This window comes from Parasteatoda tepidariorum, chromosome X1 (assembly GCF_043381705.1).
Source record: "Parasteatoda tepidariorum isolate YZ-2023 chromosome X1, CAS_Ptep_4.0, whole genome shotgun sequence".
In the NCBI taxonomy this organism is placed as follows: Eukaryota; Metazoa; Arthropoda; class Arachnida; order Araneae; family Theridiidae; genus Parasteatoda; species Parasteatoda tepidariorum.
In genome coordinates this window covers 21950969-21971993 of record NC_092214.1, presented here as the reverse complement: position 1 = coordinate 21971993, position 21025 = coordinate 21950969, and the positions used below count along the sequence as shown (strand labels likewise).

Sequence of the window (21025 nt, the reverse complement as noted above, 5' to 3'; positions counted from 1 at the left end):
AGTTTTCTTAACCTTGGGCTCTATGGTGCAGGAGCAGATGTCTCGGTTTGGTGGTCAGCGAAACTCACGTTTTATTAGGATATTAAAAAAATTGTAAGATGAAAAATGTGAAAAAAAACTCAATATATTCGAAACAAATGAGCAATACTGACCAACACCCAACACATTTAGCAAAATTTTTCTACAAATGAGGGCAAGTTGCTATGATGGGTCATTGGATTGTGGAAGATTGTACTGAAAACTAAGGGAACCTTGTTTACTTGGAAAACAGAAATTTGTTTCTTAGGCGAGGCAAGGCTCAAGAGATGCGAAATTCCTACTTGATTGAGAAGATATATCAGAAACCTCCATGAGTTTAAACGCAAGTCCTTGAAATTAGAGAATCCAAAAATAAATACTAGTTTGAAAAGAAAGAAAAGGAAGTGGGGCGTCTCTCAATAACTTTTATTATAGACATTGGCTTTATAAATGTGAAAATAGTGAGAGAAAATATAGAATATAGAACCATAAATTTTTTATTTTATTTAATCGATTTTTTGAAGGAATAAAATATAGACTTTTATGTATTTGGTAAGAACACAAATCTTCAAAAAATTTTCATAGTGTCCGGGCTTTTTCTTTATAATGGGAAATATTGAAAGCGATAATTTAAAATATTTTATAAAAATTACAATACTGCAAAAAAACATAAAAAAAACTATAATACAAAGAAAAATTTAAGGACTCATTATTAGTCTTTTTATTTACATACGATATGACAGACTCGAGTTGATCAACTCATCAAACTAATTCTCTTGGGATTAGCAACTTTTCAGTGCAGGACCGTGGACATCTGGCTGATGCCTAATCATTGCAATTTACTGTGCTTCCATTAGTACGTTTAAAAAAGTTAAATAAAATTCCTGAAGCAAGACTAAGAAAGCGTTCATAAGAAAGTCTGAATATGCCAATGGAAACACAGGAGAGACGAGTGAGAAAGTATTTTCTTTTATTTGACTTCACTTCTTTGTACCTGCAATTATTAAACTCTGTTTGTACTAACTAAATCAAGGATGCCCAAAGAGAGATATCAAAGAACGCCATTTCGGAGATGGATACTTTTGCTAATATTTTAGATATTTTTTGTAGTTTTCTACGTTTTTGATTATTTAAGGGGTGTTTTCTTTTCTTTTTGAAATTTGAAGGGGGAAATAATTTGAAAAGTTTTTTTAGTGGGAAACTTTTTTCTAGTTAAATTCATTATATCTTTGAAGTACAATTTTATAATCCTATGAAATAACAAGCAAGATGAATTTTTTAGCCAGTGGCTTAGTTGAACGGAGACAGGAATTTTTTCAAGAGATCAGCATTTTTTTTTTCTTTTAAGAAAATCTTTGTGGTGTCGTTCACTTTGTGGAAAACTTTCTTCAGTGAAGTTAAATTTTTAGTCAAATTTATTATATCTTCAATTTACAAGTTCATATTTATATAAAACAACAAACATATTAAACACATTTGTATCCAGCAGTTTGGTTCGACGGAAGTAGGACTTTATTTGTTTATTAATTAAATAATTATATATTTATTTCACGCAATTTTCTTTTGGTGGGAGGTGATATTTTATAAAATCTTCTTCTAGTGGCTTATTCTCTCAATGATTTTATTAAATCTTTCTTATTTATAAAAATGATTTTTAAAAGAAGAAAGAGATGCATTTATAAAATGAAATGGATGCATTTTAAATACAGCTTATGGATGTTTTTTGATTCTGGAGGAAGAATAAAGTATTGTATTATGTATCGTTTTAAAAAGTATTGAATTGGTGAAGATTTGTATAGAGTGTGCTAAACCAAAAACTCCAATCTTTCCACTGCCCTTATTCCAGTTCCTTATTTCCAATGCTCTTAACATTAAATGTAATAATATTATCATAGAATATATATAAATAAAGAAAAACCAACATATCATTTAAAACTTTCCTTTCTGTAAGCTTCATATTTTTCTCGTATATTAATTATTTTTGTTTCCATAGCAGCAGAAGGCCTCTGACTTTGTGNATATATATATATATATATATATACATATATAAATTACATTCAAATTATTATTTATTTACTTTGTATATAAAATTATTTACATTCTATACACATCGAATTGATTGATAAGTTCAAGTATTTTTAAAGCGACTATTACTATTTTGAGAGTCTTTTCGCAATGAAATCTAAAAGGAACTCTTTTATTTTGCAGGAACTTTTTCTTCTGTACTTTTTATTGACCTATTTTCGCCATTTCTTCTTATGTGACTAAGTAGAGGATACAACTTTGCCCACCACAAATGGGAAAAAAATTATAAAAATTAAAAGTTGTCTTACTTGGACATGTCTTTCCAATTGTTTTATTTATTTTATAATTTGTTTAAATAGGCTTCTACTTGCTGTGTTAGGTAGGTAGGTGTACACTTTATACATGTTGTACTAGAGCTACACAATGGGCTATAGGCGAAGGTGTGGGAAGCATGCCTGAGAATGATTCTAAGACATGTATCTCAATTTTGATCCTATGCAGAGGGAACAACTCCCCCTCTTTGATAGCCCAACGACCTGCCCGCAAAGTGAAGCACTTTACAGTAGAACAGTTTAACAAGGACTGATGCCACACTCCCTTGGTCCCTACGTAGGCTGATAAAAGCTGTCTCCCACCCGCTTACCGACGGCAGCCAGTGATGGATGATTTCGGTATTCCATTGGGAACCATGTCTTTACGATCAGTCTTATCCAATCAGTGTTTTTAACTATAGCCCTCTTTTCATGGGTTATTCGCGATCGCAACGCTCGAAGACGTCATCTGGGGAGAAGACCGGTTCCGTGGCTTGACCCTCCTCCTTTCCCTCTTTTCTCAGTTGTATATGAATGTACTACGATATTTTCCTCTTTTTTAATATTTTAGGTATTCAATTGTCTCAATTTTCTTTTTAAAATTTCCACAATGCTTTCTTTTGGAACTATGTTCACTGCTGTTGTGAGTTACATATAATTTCCTAACTTAATAGTTTTTAATCTATTTTAAAATGACGACAGAAACTAACGCACTTCCTTCCACCTGTAGCCCATTTCGATCCCCAATAATCACAGTCACCAAGTCATTTAAATTTAATTGTACTCCATATGTGCAATTGAAGAGTAAAAATTTTCATTTAATTATCACTGTAATATTGGCAATCGCAACGCTTGAATACGCCATCTGGGGGGACACCGATTTTATGCCTTTGGCCCTTCTCAATTCCCTTCTCCCTTCCCTCTCCTCCTCTTTTCAGTTGGATAGGAATGTACTACGATATTTTTCCTTTTCTTAATATTTTTCCGTTTTATTTAATAAAAATATTTTTTAAAATTTCAGTGATGCTTTTCTTTAGAACTATGTTTAATGTAGTTTTCAGTCCCGTATAGTTTTCTGACTTAAAAGATTTTAATCTATATGAAAATCAAGAGAGAAACTAATGTACCTTCTTCCTCTATGACTCTTCACATGCTAATGGGGAAAGAGTGCGAAATGTTGCCATAGGTAGAGAGTTCTGCTCTACGCTCCCTGCAGCCCATTTCGATCGCCAAATACGTCGATTGAAAAAATTCGATTCGATAAATTTTCTGTGCAAAGCTTGCTATTGGCCAGCGATAGCTGTTCCCGCAAGAAGGAAAATTACTTTGTGGTGGTTGCCAAGGCTTATTCATTGGTTTTTCCTCTCCATATTTGAACATTTATGAAATGGCAGTGACTTTGACCACAATACTGTGGTTTGTTTTTTTACCATTTCTGGGAACATTTCCAGTCACCCAGGTGTTATTTCCGATGCGAAATAGTTATGGTATTTTAGAACACCTGATACGATTTTAAAATTATTAAAAAAAATTTAATTTAAGTTTACACTCCTTTGAGGTACGATGCTGCTGTATTATTATAATTTTTCGTTTGATGTGCTGTAAAGTTTTCTTGGAATAATTATTGTTTGTATTCACTTAGATGACTAATCCATTCTTTGAATTTTTATGCTTTCTGTTTGATTTATTTTGGAATTTAAGCGAAGTTAATATTAGAAATATAATTTATTTATCTGATTTTTTCAAGGGTTTCAGGTTTAATGTTTTTAAGCTCATATAGACGGAGGGTAACAAATTAGTTTTGGTTTCTCTTGAGAGAAATATTCCTTATTTAAGTGTTGTAATGGGATTTACTTTTAATATATTTATATTTAAATCATTTTCTGATTCAACCAATGTTCAATAGACTTCTTTTATTTTTAGTGAAGACTTTTAAATAAAGCTATTATAGTGGACACATTTTTCATGTCGATATTTTCTAGAAGTACATTTTTAATCAATCATTTATTAATCAATTTCTTTAAAAGAAATAACAAATAGGTATAGTTTCACTTACTATTTGGAATTTTTTTTCTCAAAATTTTGAATATTTATACCAGAGCTGTGGAGTATTTCATATTTGTTTAATTATATAATATATGTTTAAATATATATACCAGAGTTACTCATAATATTAGATAACATCAGAAAATCTAACGTTATTTTCCAAGAGTTTCGAATATTAGAAAGTTTCAAGAGGTCGCTGTTTTCTCTGCATTAGGTATATAATATTAGATTCAATGCATAAGCAGATTTTAAATAGCATGAATAATTTCTTGATCATGATCAAACTTTATGTTGCCTATTTTCCCTTTTTTTTAAGGCTTGTAACTCCGTACAAATTTCTTGGAAGTCTTTCATTTTAATCTTTGTAAACAAACTGAGTTGTTATATTTTTCTTTAAATAAACTACCCTCTTGCTCTTTTGACTTTCTGAAACTACAAGTACAGCAAACTGCCACTTATGCGCAAAATTGAGTAGCCGACGAAACACGGATATTCCGCTAAACGCTTAAAAAAACACCAATCATCAATTTTTTAAATATAAGTGATGGATTTCAATGTCTATTAGCAGTTTTTTTCTTATATGTGTATATTTTTATTTCTGTATGGAAGAGATTGCCAATTTATTTTGTTTCTTGGTGATGGAGAGCAGAAGGCTAAAATAAAACAGACATAAGTAGACTTTTAACTCGGATGTTCATATGCTATTGAAAAAAGAATGCACAAAAAATGTTTGGATCGCATGATTTTTAGAAACTTATTAAAAAAATAATAATAATAATCAAATGACTACAATTTAAAAATCATGCATATGCCCCATAAATTATTCAAGGCCCGCCTTCATTCTTTTTTGAAGAGTTCCAATAATGTGTTACATGTTAACTAAATAAATAACTGAGGATCATTCATTCCCAGTCATCATATGAAACCAAGACAGGAAAAACAATTTCTTTACTTGCTATCAATATTGCTTTGAAAAATAACAATACAATCCTGGAGAAGAAATTGCTTTGATGGGTGCTGAATCTATTCATTGAAATTTGAACTTCATTCTGCATTTGTAGTTAGACAGCTGTAAATCATAACTCATGTTGTCTTGCTCTTTATGAATGCCTCGCAATTTTCTCCCTCACAATGCTCGTTTTTACTTGGTACTTGGCCACATTGTTTACATGTTGACACATTATTTGATTAATTGTGAACACCTAGGCTACAAACATGATTGTTTGTTAGAATGTTCTCAAAACTCTTAAAATAGTTCCATATCTATGAATTCATTTTCAATTCTATATTCTTTATTATCGTAAGAAAAAAGTGAATTGCTGATAATCGGGAGTTAACTGTAATCTGCTAATATCTCCAATGCTATTTAACGGTTTCATGATATTTTTCCTGAAAATAAAAGAAATTTTTCATATATATTAAAGGTAATACTTCAAAAATTCTACTGAATGTTAACATTATTAAAAATGACTTTTTCAGTTTTTATAGTGCGAACAAAGAATAAAAGTCAAATATCTATGTTCATTTTCTTATTGTGATCAAAATGATTGCAATGGTTATTACATAGGAAAAAAAGTCGTTAATTCTAATGTTAAGTCAGAGTTCCAATAAATCAGGCAAAATGAAAACCACTATATACGTTGCATCAATATTTCTCAATTATATATCTCCCAGTCCTATACATGACATTTTCATCTGAATAAACTTTTGTTTTTTGAAAGACTATGTCAGAATAATTGTTCTTTAATCATTTTTTCTGTTAATAAACAAGCATTGTGTAATAAACTCTTAACTTTTTTCTAGTGTTGTTATGAAACACTTTGGCTTCTTACATTGAAATGCACATATGCCATTGGCCGTTTGGGAAACGTCTGTTCATTCTTTTTCTAATCACCATAATGTAAAGGAATATAAGAAATCTGATCTGGTATGTATTAGTAAAATTTTTTATCAATCTGTGTATCTTTTTCTCTGTAAGCCAATCTAACAAATGAATATCGCTTTTGTCATGCTGTACAAAGTTATAAATTGTACAAGGTTTTGAAAATAAAATTCGATAATTTGTTGACTTCTAAAAATCACTCTGTCTAACTTTTGATCTAATTATCAGATTTCTGCGTACTAATGAAATATATATTGTTCGAAGGGCCGAGATCTTAAATGGGTCATTCATTCTAATACGAATATTTCTTGTAATCAGTAACTAATAAGAAATGCGGTAAATTTTCCCAAAATCCTTTGCTCATACAGGTTTACCCTTATCAGTATGAACCCCTTAATAGTGACCCTTCCATAATATTATTCGGTACATATAATTCTATTTGGTGTTTAGTTTTTTAATACTTGTTAAAATGCTGAAACTAAACCTTTGAACTGAATATAGTGACTAAAAATTAACTATCGTTTTATTCCCTAGAAAATCACTTCTAGAACAAGTGATAAACTTTTTTGTTCTTTCAAAACGAAATACTGAAACACCGCTAACAAACAAATATTTTATTTTTCAGCAAATTGTTTAAGCCACCATTCCTTTTCATGCACATTAAATGTGAAACATATGACTTCATTTTGAATAAAAGAAAAATCATGTAATGCTTAGATTTGCATTGTAGGAGCATTGGCGTTGCAGATCAAATTTATTGGGGGGACCATACTTAAGACTTACTTTCAAATTTCTTGGCAAAAAGAGAAAAGTATTGCCCTTATTATATATGTATATAAAAAGGGACCGAAATACACACACTCATAGATTGATAAAAGTAACTTTTTCTTAATGTATGACAAAAACAAGACATCAAATAGAAGAAAATTATATTTCACGATCAAATCAATATCTTTTACTAACATTCAATTTATAATTATGAAAACTGAAACATCTTGATTCTATGATGCAGAGTATTTCGTAATCTACGTTCTCATGTATAATTTTAGAATCATCTTTAAGAATTTAGTTTAAAAAAATATAAAAATTAAGAATCGCAAATTACCATTTAAGAACGAGAAAAAAAGGTTAAGAAAATCGTTAAAATTATTACTATTAAGATAAACGAATTTTATAACTTTAAAGCCAGTTTGATTGCCGAATTTAGCTTGAAGTGCCTCAAATAAGTGTCTTTTAATTCCTCTATTTATATCGGCAATGAAACATACATTTCTAATCTCACCTTCTCAAACAATTTTCTAAGAGACATTATTCAGCCAACTCTCTGAGCTAATATATGTAATGCGCGTATGTGGTCCATGATATGTGTGATCTGGACATATTTATTAATCTAGTTAGATAATTTTTGTTTAATTACATTTGATAGGTAGTGTTAATTTTTAATATAATTACAGACGAATGAAATGCAGATTTTAACCGTAAAAGATCAAAACAAAGCATACTAAAGCAAGGTGCTCATTGCTCTAATGTAACTCTGGCACACAAAAAAAAGGAAAGATCTAGGGGTGAGGGATCTGTGTGAAAAATCTAGGGATGAGGGAAGCAGATCTAACGGTGCAATGTTAAGGTGTGATTCAAGATGGGAATCAATAGAATAAGCTGTAAATTCAATTATTGCATTAATATCAATTAAAAATTGAGTTGTGGTGAGTCATAAGTTTGTAATTTATTTCAGTTGGAGAAGTATATTTGTCCCTAAAAACTGCCATGAAAGCTAGGCTTGTTAGTCTAACATAGCTAAATATTTAAAAAAAAAATACTCTTTACTTCAATTATAGTAGCATACTAAAAATAAAAAAAAGAGTTCAGTTAGTCAAATTTTTGCTATATAGGCAGAAACCTCAAAATAGTGTATGATTAACAAATAAATATTTTATTTATTTATAACTTCTGTTTTTACTTTTCATTTTTTGACTAAATGATTATTTCATCTTTTTCCAATAAATTTTTTATAAAATAGCATTATTTTAAAAATAATCTCATAAATTTTATTTTTTAACGTTTGAACCTTTCATATTTTTGTATTCTATGTTTGATTACCATATAATATATGAAATACTGAAAATTTATTCTATGATTGTAAAATGAATTGTATTACAGAAACAAGTAAAGCTATACAAATTGATATTAATTAATAATCATGATTGATATTAATTAATCTAAGCCCTCCCCATTGTTTTGACAGTGGATGAAAAATAAACACTTGAAGAAAAAGTACAGAAAAAAAAAACCTCATATGTAACTATATGAATTTAACAGCCTATTCAATGGGCCCATTAAACTACAATTTAAAATAATGAAATATTGATCCAAATGAAATTATATATATATTTTAAAAAATTTTTATACCTAAGGATTCGTTTAAACACTGCTAATAAACTATGAAGTAATGACACAAAATCATGAGGAAATTGTCACGAATTAAGCACTTTGAAAAAAGTGGTGACTCAAATTTTAAATAAAGCATAGAGAATCGGCTGTAAAACGATCGGAAAAACTCCTGGACTTATAGAAAAATTGGAATAAAAAATAGTGATTGCTGAAACTGAATGTTCTTTATCAATTACGAAATTCCCAGGAAAAATTTTCCATTTTTCACATAAATGAGCATTAAAAATAAAGCATGGATCAACACCAGGATATTATAGTATTGCTATATAATATCTAAGTGGGTACAACAAACCCCATGCTTCCTGTGAGTTCTTAATAACTAGTTTAATTGAATTCATATATCTCATCTTGGTGTTAAACGGATTAAGGAAATTAACAAAAAGCATTTAAGAGATTATAAAACCCTATTTATCCCAATAAATTTCTTTATAGAGAGTAAGAATAGACAATCTGGAGTCCATCCATCCACATTTTAACTATTATGGATTCTAGCAACTAAAACTCCTTTTTTCAGTTAAGTTTTCTAAGCCACATGACTTGCTACAGCTCTGAGAAATTTGGTTCCATGCCAAATGGGTGGAAAAAAAACTCTTGTGTAGGACATGTTTACATAAAAATTCCTTGTTTGGTGTCCGTCAAATCAAACTCCCTAATTTTTAGGACAAATTCTTAATTCTTTGACTGTTCCCGATTTTCCAGATACTGTCGCAATCCTGGAAAAATAAAGACAAAATATTTTTAGCAGGATAATTGGAAGTTTCAAGGCAACTACAAACTCTGATATTATCAAACTTAAAGCTCTTTTGAGTTGAAATAAATTTTTAAAAAAAGTAGTTAGTACTAATGGTTTAATAATAAATAAAGCAATAAGACTTTTGCTGTTTTACATGCAACTGATGTCATTTTTGCACCTTTTCTTCAATTCATTATTATCAACAATTTTTTAATTAGTATTAATATAAAATATATATGGTATATTGCCTTAAGTATATCAAAATTTGTATTGATTCAAAGGATTAAAAAAAGAAGAAAAATACGATTATTATGAATTGTATGCAGCTAAATAGTGATATTAATTAAATACTGAAGTATAACATTTTTAAATTACAGACAAGCGCATGTCACTAAAATAAAATTTAAATGTTGAGTATTTATTTGCATATTAAGAGGAGTTGTAAAGTAATATCAAAGCATATTTAAAGTATCTAGTTACTGTTCTCCTTTTTTCTTTATTATTTTGTTAGCATATTTAAGAAACAAAAGTGGATATTTTTGAAATGTTTATTCAAAACTTTAATTATTAGTTAAATGGAACAGTTAAATGCTAAGAATTTCAATTAAGAGCTTGAAAAAATAATATGAACTTATTTAAAATAACAAAAGCGGTGTGTTTACAAACCAAAAAAATTTTTTAATATAATTTTCTTTTATTGAACATGCAATTTTAAAGGGGGACGCAAAAATTATTTCCTTCTTCGCATTTTGTAAATAATCACAGTAAAAAAATAATTAAAACTCATTTGCTCAACTTACATTACTTATTCATTGAAACTCAATTCAATTACTCGTAATAGTAATTGCCTAAAAAGTACTGATGACGAACTCTCGTTAATCGTACTCCTCAAATGCTTGTGTTGTATCGAGAGTAGGTTGTTGTAATAAATAATATCGTATAAAAGATAACATATTTAGAAACTATGAAGAAATCAATAGCAATAACTGCCAAAAATTCAGTAGAATTATTGCTTTAAAAAATTAATTCTCAAATGTACAATTTGAATTTACCATATTGTTTGAAATATTTCGGGAGATTTAAAATCCATGTGAAAATCAATATCAATGACTGCCAAAAATGCAATCAAAGCATTATATCGATTTATGATACTATAGGCGTAAATTGAGAGTGTCAAAAAGTGATTATCTAAATCAGTGGTTTCCAACTGGCGGCCCGGGGGCAGCATCCTTTTTTTTGTGGCCTGCGAACTAAAATATATTAGTTATCAATTTTTTGCAGACATTTTTCGTAAAAAATCTATATGGGCTTAAAATACTTTTCTCGTTAATAAAAACCTAATTTCTTTGTTTTGGGGAAATTTATCAAACCAACGGCGCAAAAAAATTTATTTCTCAGGTTTTGCATCCAAGAAAATATTTATTCAAATACAAAAATAATCGTGTGTTGCTCTTTTTTATTTCATTTTTTTGTATTTTATGAATATAATTTAGCAGTATCAGAAATTTTCTCGAAGAAATTCTTTGATTTAACTTTTTGAAACCACTCATTTTGGACGGAAATATTTACACACACATTTGCAGATTTTAAATTTAAAATGTAACTATCTATTCTCTGGTGGTTGCAGCAGACAAACCTCAATTTTGTCATTGAACATTTTGTGTGCAACTATGTAAGTTTTAATATCAACCTTTTTAAAGTGTTATATCTTAGCAATTAAATATCTGTTGCACATTAATTGTTTAATACATGGGTGCACATCAAAGTTATTGTAGCCCGAATTTTTTGATATGCAATAAAATATTTTTAAAAATCTACTTCTTATTTTAATTTGTAATTCAATACTTTTGTTTTGTACAACTTGGTAAAAATCAGACAGGAATATTTAATATTCCTTCAATCATAAGAGTCCTACATAAAACTTTGATAAAGTTGAGGCCCCCGGCCTCGTGTAAGTTTGAAACCCCTGATCTAAATCCATGATTCAAATATTGCATGTAAATTTCTATAGAAAAGAAGAGTAATTTTTTTCCTTTTTAAAAGAAAAATCTTTCTGCAAGAACTCTATAACATTCTGTGACAATGTGGCCGTGTTGCTGCAATTCTGCCACAGGGCCTGTTTTTTTTTTAAATTTTTTTTAAGTATAGTATTTGTTTTTTCAAAATTAGTCTAGTAATTATTACTTATGAATGAAAAGAAGTTGAAATAATTTCATTGTTAATGTTAAAATATCCTAAATTGAACTGAAAAGAACAAATGGTATAATACATAATTTTTATTCAAATTACTTTTCAGTTATAGTTCTAAACTTTACTCAAGTTTAAGGACACGTAACTTATAAATAGAAAATACAGTAGGGAACCGATTATCCGGAACGATCGGGACCATCGCTAATCCAGATAATTGATTTTTCCGGTTTTCTGAATCACTACAAAAAGCCGTTTTTTTATTGTTAAACCCAGCTAATAGAAGAAAAAAAATTTGGAAATAATCTTTAAAAGGAGAAAAAACGATGAAGTAATACACTAATGATTATTTCCAAGATGATGGTAAGGTGAACGTCTTTAAGAAAAGAAAGAAAAATCCTAAAATCTTATGAGGAAAAAAATATTTTTTTTAAAAAAATGGCGGGAAAATTTATTGAATTTCATTCTGGTTTTTTGGTTTTCTGATTTCCGGATAACGGGTTCTGTACTGTACTTCAATTTTTTTCTCCTTCATGAAAAATCTATGAAATTTTGTTTTTCCTCCTTTTTATTTATTTATTTATTTTTTACTGAATATTTTGTGTTGCCATATGTTTGTTTGAAATTAAATTAAGGAATTTCTGTATATATCCATATGTATTCTGCTGTATGTCCTGTTGTATAAGTTGATCCCCTTTTTGGGTCTGTATATATATATATATATACACACATATTAAAATTATATATATACATAAAAATTTCTGAAATTTAAAAAACAAATAAATTAAGCTATAGAATTTTCTCAAATTAAAATTATTTCACATCAAAAATGCTTACAAAAACTTCTAAATTGCTCTTATAGATGTCATGTGCCAAATGATACTAGACACATTACAAAATGTGGATTCAAGAGATTATCGAAAATCTTTTAAAATTCTATGAATAAGGGCAAAGACTATTTTTTATGGAACGTAGCAAATAAGAATAATGTAGAATCCATTGCAAAGTGTGATCTGTATGACTGTTCTGCTAATGTTATTGAATCCAACACAAATGATATTCTGGAATCTTAAAATTTATAGATTTATGGTATGTTTTATAAGTTTTCATTGTGTTATATATTTTGAAATACTTTGGAATCTGAACTTTTACTATCTTATCTGAACTTTATACTATTCTAAATTTTTTTTTTAACTAAATTTATTTAAATCATTATTTTTCTAAGAATACTTGTAAAGAAAATTTGATGAGAATAATGTAAAAGTAATTCTATATAACACATTTAAAATAGTTTTTGAAAGATGTAAATCTATACTGAATTAATATCTATATCATTGTTTATAATGCATCATTATTTCACCGTTAATTTTTTAACAGTGTAGAAGTCGACCCTCCTGATTTTGGTAAAATTTTAGGATCTTGAATAGTCTATTTATACATATGTGGCATTAAAGTTTTAATGAAGTGTATAAATAATGATATTTCATGAACATTGGTGTTGTTTGAAAAAATTCAAACTCGGTCGATTACATGAAATCAGATCTGTTTCTTTTTTTTTTTTTAAGAGTTAATAATAATTTTTTTTTCCAGCAAGTTATAGGTAGAATTTTCAAAAGAGCAATTTATCTGCTTTGTAATAAGTGCTATATTTATTTATACTCATTATGAGAAAAACTTACATGGGAATGATATGGATAGGAACATTTCTCGTGTGTGTTCAATATCCTGAAAAAAATTTACGTTTAAAATTTTTTTTAACACAATTATATTTTTGTTTTTATATTATTTATAATTGGAAATAAATGGTGTGAGAGGATTTCTGTCTCTATAATGCGCTATAATGACCAAAGATTTATAAACATTCTTTTCAAATGTGTTTGGGAAGTTAAGTAGTATCTTGTGTGACCACTTGTGAAATTAGCAAAGATAACTAAATTTTGTATGCTTAATAAATTTTCATAAATAAAGTATACAGAGTTTTCATACCTTGCATATTTTATTTATTAAATATTTATCTTTTAGGTTGTTTTAGAAAGTTATATTTAAAGATTTTTATTCAAATCAAAATTATTAAGTGAAATAATTGCAAGATTTCATAGGCAAAGGTGACAGGTACATTCAAATAATAATAATAAAATAAAACTAATATCAGCATTTATTCTAATTTTATCATATTATATCAGTGATCAGTTTTAGTAAATAAGAATTTTCTTTTCTTTCGAGATGCTAAAACATTTTGATATTATGCCAAGATTTGCCAATGGCAATGATAACTTAAAATTGCTATGCTATGTAAGGGCTACTCCATCCAGGGTTGGCAGGTTTTTGACATGTGACAGTTTTTGACAGTTTAAACCATGGTTTAAACCGTCACGTCAAAAACCTCACTGTCAAAAATGTCGAAAATGTCAAAAACCTATATTCATATGTGAAATTTAATTAATACATAAAATTTATATATTTTTTATAAAGGATAGTGTTTCTAAATATGTTCTAGAAAAAATAAATTTAAAATTTTGAAGAAACACTTATATTTTGAATAGTAACCAAAATCTTGTACTTTTGAAAGCTCACATCTTTTGTAATATTATGTATTCATTTTCATGTGTTATTGAAAATCTGCAGTGATATTATTAAGAAATTTATTTATAACCAAATTTAGTGTATAGTATAGATTATACTAAAAATTAGACATTTTTAAAGATAAACATTAGCAGTTTTGTACATTAGACATCTTTTAAAGAAAAATCTTTTTAATATTCTTTTAAATCTTCTTAATAATCTTTTTAACATAAGACAATACAAATTTAAGTGCTTTCTGTTAAATACACAGAGTAGTTAGTGTCGATTTACAGTATATTCAGCCTATTCATTTACTATGCTGAAAATTTAGTTTATCCAAATACTTGTGAATTTCATTTTGCTGAATACGATATAGTTTTGTTGAATATCTAAATATTCAGCTGTTGAATAATTACTTCTTGCTTTCAAGATATGCATTATTTGTATTCTTAATACAAGTGGAGAAAAAAAAATTAAGAGATAAAAATTGTTTTAAAATGATAAGTGTAATAATTATAAATAAATATAATAAACAATATGAATTATATTTATCATTATTCATAAATATAACTACTTTTAAATTCAAATTAACATACTGGATAATAAAGATATTCGGTATAACATTAAAAATTTTTTTTATACACTTGTATCAAGTTTGTATTTATACAACATAACTTGTAAGTTCCTTATAAATATTAGTTATATGTTCCTTATATGTCAAAAATGCATAGTAATAAACTTTTAATTTTCTTAAGTATCAAAAAAAAAAAAAATTTTTTTTTTAAATATAAATATTTAAACAATTTTTGTGCAAAATTTTTCTGCACATGCATTTGAATATAAATTTCTGAGATTTTAAATCTGTTATTTTACCTTAATTTTAATTAAAAAATATTTTAAAACCTGCTGATTACCTATAGTATAATTAAATTTCAATATAATGCATGGCAACTGTTGGTAGTTTTGAAGTTTATATATTTTCTTGGCAAACTTCAGTTTTTGACATTTTTGACGGGTTTTTGACGGTTTAAACCAGTATTATACCCTTGTCATGTCAAAAACCACTTTTTGACGTCAAAAACCCAACCCTGACTCCATCACTACAAACCTTTATTATTTGTTGCAAATAAATTTATCAAAAATAGTTGAGTGTTTTTAGTATTTATTGTAAAAATAAATCATGTTATTTGTATTATCTCTGATAAATCATTTTTAAGACTTTATCTTTTTAAGTGGGGTGAAATTTAAATGATAAAATAAACATATTGCTTGATAGAAATATTAATTTTAAAGTTGAATGTAAGTTTAAAAAGTGTCAGCAAACTTTTAAAATGATGTTGACTGTTCAAACGTTCAATTTGTTTGCATTGAGATACTCATTGCCCATTAATAAATTTTTTCTTTTTAAATTTAATAGTTTATTTATGTAAGCTAAACAATCTTTTAGAAATGAAGCTGTTTAAAACATTTTCAATTAATAAAAATATTTGCTCAAAAGTGACAATTTTAGATTCATTGAATTTAAAAATTACCATTTTAGACTTCCTGTATGAAAATTTTTTCACTCTATGTGATAATTTTAAACATGCCATAAAAAATAGGTGATATAAAATAAGGATTTAGCTAAAAAAATTTACAAAGGAAATATTTTGTGTTCTAAAATAATGTAATGTAAGATTGCAGTCAAAAAAATTTTTTTATGATAACCTGACCATAGTAGACAATTGGAATGGTTCATAGCCTCTTAACTTCTTCATTTTCCTTGTAAATATTTACTTCTGTTGTTATTCAAAGCCAGGAAAGAGGTTCAAATGGTTCTGTTACATAAAAACCCTTGTTTAAAGATTTCCTATAAAATTGAGGCAAATTTTTAGGTTTTGGCTTTGATACTACATCATTGTATTTCTAATGATTTTATTTCTAACGATTTTATTTATTATTTATAAATGTTCTTATTGTTTTATAAAAATTATTGAATTTATTTATCTTTGTTTAGAATAGAACATGATAGGAAATCTTTTAAGTTGGTATAACTATTAATGTTTCCATAGCAATATAGAAATAAATATTGCACGCATCATATTCGTTTGGATTTTGATAAAATAATTTTACCTAATTCAATATATATGAGTGCTAACAACATGGCTAAAATATGAAACTTTCATAAATGGAATGCTTGCTTTTTCAGACAAAGCAAACTACTTTTTATGTTGATTTGAAATAAATTTAAAGAAATAACTCATTACTTATTTCCCTTTCAAGTTTTTTTTTCTTTTTTTTTGCAGTAACAAAACTAGAAAATAAATATTGCATGCTAATAGCTTGTTTTAAATGTGTTTTTATGTAAGCATAAAGGCTCACTGAAATTCATATTGCTTGTGTCACACTGTTAGGTTTTTCTGTGCTTTGCTATTTTTAATAAAAAATAAAAATACACTTTCACTTTAAGAAATTTTAATTAATATTTTCATTTTTGAATGAGTTATTGTGCAAGTTATTTATATTTTGCTTATAAGTTATGCATTTTTTTCTTTTTTTGCACCTTGCTTATTACATTGGCCTTAAAATAAACTTACGTGCTTCTTAACAAGCTTTTTCTGGGTTTTTATGAAATGTATTTTATTTTAGCTTTGTCAAGTCCAGATTTGCCTGCTGACTGAAGTATTTATTTTTGAAGTATTATTATGTGAGCATCCTTGATAAAAGGACAAAAGGCATTTTGTAAATTATTCATTGCATGTTGATCACCAGAAATGAAAAGTTTTGATAAATGAAAATTTTAGTAAAAGAAAGGTTTGGTAAATGATGGCTGAAGATAAAGTTTCATCAAAATTGGGAGTAATGTTTAGCCTTGATGAAAACATAAATACACTACATACTTCTAATTTAATATCTTGTTCATCACAACGAGAAGATAACCAAAATATACTCATTACTAATTCCCATGCAGTGTCGATCATATCAAACTCAAAGTGTTCAGAATTCAATGAACTGTCTTCAAACATTTCAAATAACGCATATAAAACTTTTGATCAGGTTGAAACTATTTCTTCGGTTCAAAAAACTGTCTCATACCAAAATTCAAATAGCATGTCTTCCACCCTAATGAATGTTTCCAAAGTTAACATGGTGGATAGTTCTGCGAGTCATAATGATTTTAATGTAAATTCTACTAATCCCTTACTATCTGATGACTTTCATCAACCAAATGATATTGGTAAGGATCATCAATCAGCAGAATTTACCGAATGCAGTAAAGCAGAAGTAAGTTACTCTTATTTCTGTTTTGATATTTTTTAAAATCTACATTCCTATATAAAAATCCTCATCATTTTTAAGGCGCCAGCTGTTTATATGCTTTTTTGTGCTGTAATGTTATTTTATTTTCTTATTTGAGATTGTTAATTTATTTTGTTGCCTTATTTTATAATGCTAATAATTATTTTCATTTGTCATCATTTCATGTGCATTTATTTCGTACATAGTATTTGCAAATTTAGAGTAAAATAAAATTTAGCAGCATATTAGAGTTTTTAATACACTGATTTAATTTTCCTTTATATATTTAAAAGCATTTCTGTCTTAAGTGACTAAAACGATACGAAAAACTATAATTCTCTTCATATTTATTCTTAGTCCCTGAACTTGTTTAAAGCATAATCAAATTAGTATTATTAAAATTTGTTCCTTTGTTCTAAGTTGACACTGTGCGTAAAATTGATTAAAGATTTTTAAAATATTAGTGTCATATAATCAAAGTTTTTAGTTGTGATATCATTTACGTCCGTGCAAAGTTAGGTAAAATTACATGTTGAGAAGGCAAAAAGTTTGCTTCTTTTTACAGGAGCAGAAATATATGAAATGTTAATTTTTGTTTGTTCTTACTTGTCTTTGCTAACTAATAAATACATTTTTTAATCATTTTTAGATCTGTTTGAAAAGACAGCTAGACTTTTAACTTACACAAAAAAAATTTATTGCAAGTTACACTATTTGTGTAAGCTATAATCCTGATATATTTTAATTGACAAAGATTTGTACTAAATTAGTTAATATTGTGTTGAAGATTTGAGGTTTGAAAAAAAATTTCTATAAAAGTTTGTTTACATCTCAAATAAAACCTCAAAAATTTTTTGTGTTGATGACCTGTAGTTTGAAGAATTTAAAATGTATTTTAAATTCAATATCTAGTTAAAATTTATTTTTTACAAAAGGTAGTTTTACAAATGTTTTGATAGTAATTTGGTTGTTGAACTCTATACCACTGCACTCTTCACTGCATGATTAGATTATTTTTCTGTTTGAAATAGGTACTTACTCAACTGTTTATGCTTGCATATTAATATTTAATTATTTATTGTAAATTTGTTTATAAAATTTAAAGTATTGTATAAATTGACCACTTTTTCTTTTCTTTGCATGTATACTTAAGTTTATTTCTCAATATTACTATTTTTTGTATTTTTTTTTTTTAATGTTTCAAAAATTTTAAATTCACTTTAACTAAGAATATAAGATTTGAACCACTTGTCCATGTTTTTCTCTAGCTTTATTTATCTCAATTGAGAAGTTAGTTGATACAGTAGATAATAGAGTGCTTCAAATAAGATTAAGAAGAGCCTCGTCTTAATTCCTACCTTGATTGAAGAGACTCCCAATGTTGGTAATCCAATGTTTTGATGAATTCGGGCCGGATGATTCAGGGTTGACTCAAGCCAGATAATTCAGATTATGCTCCCCTTCTCTGCAAATTCAAGGATCTCACTGCTGCTCTTCTCGGGAAATTCACAATGGAATTTAAAACAGTTTTCTTTGGAACAACATTCGCTTGAATGTTAAATTAGTCTACTGCTCCTATCCATAAATCCTATCTCCTGCAATCTATTTCGTTCCACACAAATTCGGTTCGTATTCCCTTTGTGATTTCAAAGGAGATTTAGTTTCAGAGATTAATTTAAACCCCAATCTGTGTCAGTTTTAAAAAAATGGTTTTTTGTATGCAAGTGTTTTGTAAAGGCTCTCTCAATAAACAATTTTAGAATCCTTATCAAAAATGGAAAAAAAAGTATGGACATAGGGGATTGCAAACTAATATTTTAGTGAGGAAAAAAACAAACCCGCTAACAGATTCTGGCTTATTATAAAACAAGAAGGCAGATGTAATCAACATACATCAAAACAATTTTTATAGAGGTTGAAACTTGAAAGTGTTTCTAATAAACCCTTTTCAAATCTTCTCTCTTTCCTCCCATAATCAAGTCTGTCTTGTTGTTTATTGCATTGTGTCTTTCTGTACTGTGAGTTGTCAGGCTTCTATAGTATTTGTTTTCTTTTAAATTTCTTTGTTAAATATTAATTTAGAGGTCTCTGATAGGTATACTTTTTGTTTTCCTTTTTGATTCTAAAAATACACATTAAGGGTAATCTTTATAGAATACCCTGTATATATTCGAAAAGAGGTATTCTGTATACTATAAATAATATTCCTGGTGTTGTTTTGACTTGTATTTTAAAATAATATATTTTGGAGACTGAACTGCTGTTTCTGGGGGAAGGAAAAGAAAAAAATAATCATGTTAAGCTCTTGCTAAGTTTCAAGATAAATACATTTTTTGCAATTTTCGCTTGGAAAATATTTGAATTTTCTGAAAGTTAACCTTAAATAATATGCTCAGTATTAAGTTTTCTTTTGTCACATTTTTCTTAATTTACCACTTACCATCTAAGAAATAATTCAATGGACTTATTTAAAACAATCAAATAATAAAAATTGAATATTTTGTTAAAAAATTCAAGAAACCATTTGTTTTTTATTCATATTTCATAAGAAATTTATGCAGATTTCTGTTTTTCTGAACACAACTTCAAAACATGCTAAATACTTGTTAATTACAGAAAGTTTTGACTAATTATTACAAGAGTCATTTGAAGTGGCAATTTCTGGACATTTTCAAAAATGTTAATTGGGCTTTTGATGTCTGTTAAAGTGAACAATCTACGTTAGAATGTTCTCCTGTGTGTCCACAGACTTGTGTTTTTTGCCATTTTCAAGATATCAATATGCTTTACAGCCCCATATTCTACAATAGTTTTTCATTCTTTTAAAGCATTTTATTACCCTTTTTAATTTTTTGGTCAAATTTTAAAACACTCAGTATTTTTAATCATATTCTACTGACAATATCATTTGACTTATGAGTAATGATGTATTATGATTTATGGTGATGTTACAATGAATTACAGTACACTCCCGATTATCCGGGTTAATCACCGGGACAGGTCGCACGGACAATCGAAAAACACGGATAATCCGAAAACTCCTTTTATTAAAGAAAAATTCAATATCAGTACAAAAATATTAAAATTACTGACATTTGCATGCATAACATCAAACTAGGAATTTTCCTTATTAAAATATGTGTAATGCGTCTTTGCCATATATCGATGCACATATTTTACGAACCGCAGTAATGTCACCGTAATCAAATCCTCCCATATAATATAATAAAGTTTCAACAGAGCAGCAGAATGAGGAATCGTATTTCATTCATTTGCTACAACTTCTGCCTTAGTTACTATCATCACTATTTGATTTAACAACATAACGATGTCTTCATCAGTCAAATACTGGAAGCCAGGCTCACATGCATCACTTTGAAACCAATCTTCTAAATTTTCTTCATCAAGAATTTCGAAACCTTAGATTTCTTTTGCTTGTTCGAGAATACTGTTATCATATTTTTCTTGAACATCTGAAGAGGATTGTTCATCAAGCGGTATGATCTTTCTCCAAGATCGTGATAACGTAGA

General features: G+C 27.7%; 1 protein-coding gene across 3 annotated transcripts in view; it reads left to right on the top strand.

The window, feature by feature from the left end:
* Window positions 1-3759: 3759 nt before the first annotated feature.
* LOC107437535 (transforming acidic coiled-coil-containing protein 1) overlaps window positions 3760-21025 on the top strand; it is a 38430-nt gene continuing 21164 nt past the window's right edge. The window contains exons 1-3 of one of the 3 annotated variants that reach the window (XM_016049583.3): window positions 3760-3912; window positions 6204-6327; window positions 16844-17479. In XM_016049583.3, the coding sequence (XP_015905069.1) occupies window positions 17018-17479 (462 nt within the window). In that variant the 5' untranslated portion in view covers window positions 3760-3912; window positions 6204-6327; window positions 16844-17017. Of the gene's footprint in view, window positions 3981-6203; window positions 6328-16843; window positions 17480-21025 lie in introns of all 3 variants that reach the window. The other 2 variants (XM_016049584.3, XM_016049585.3) reach the window with 2 other exon arrangements.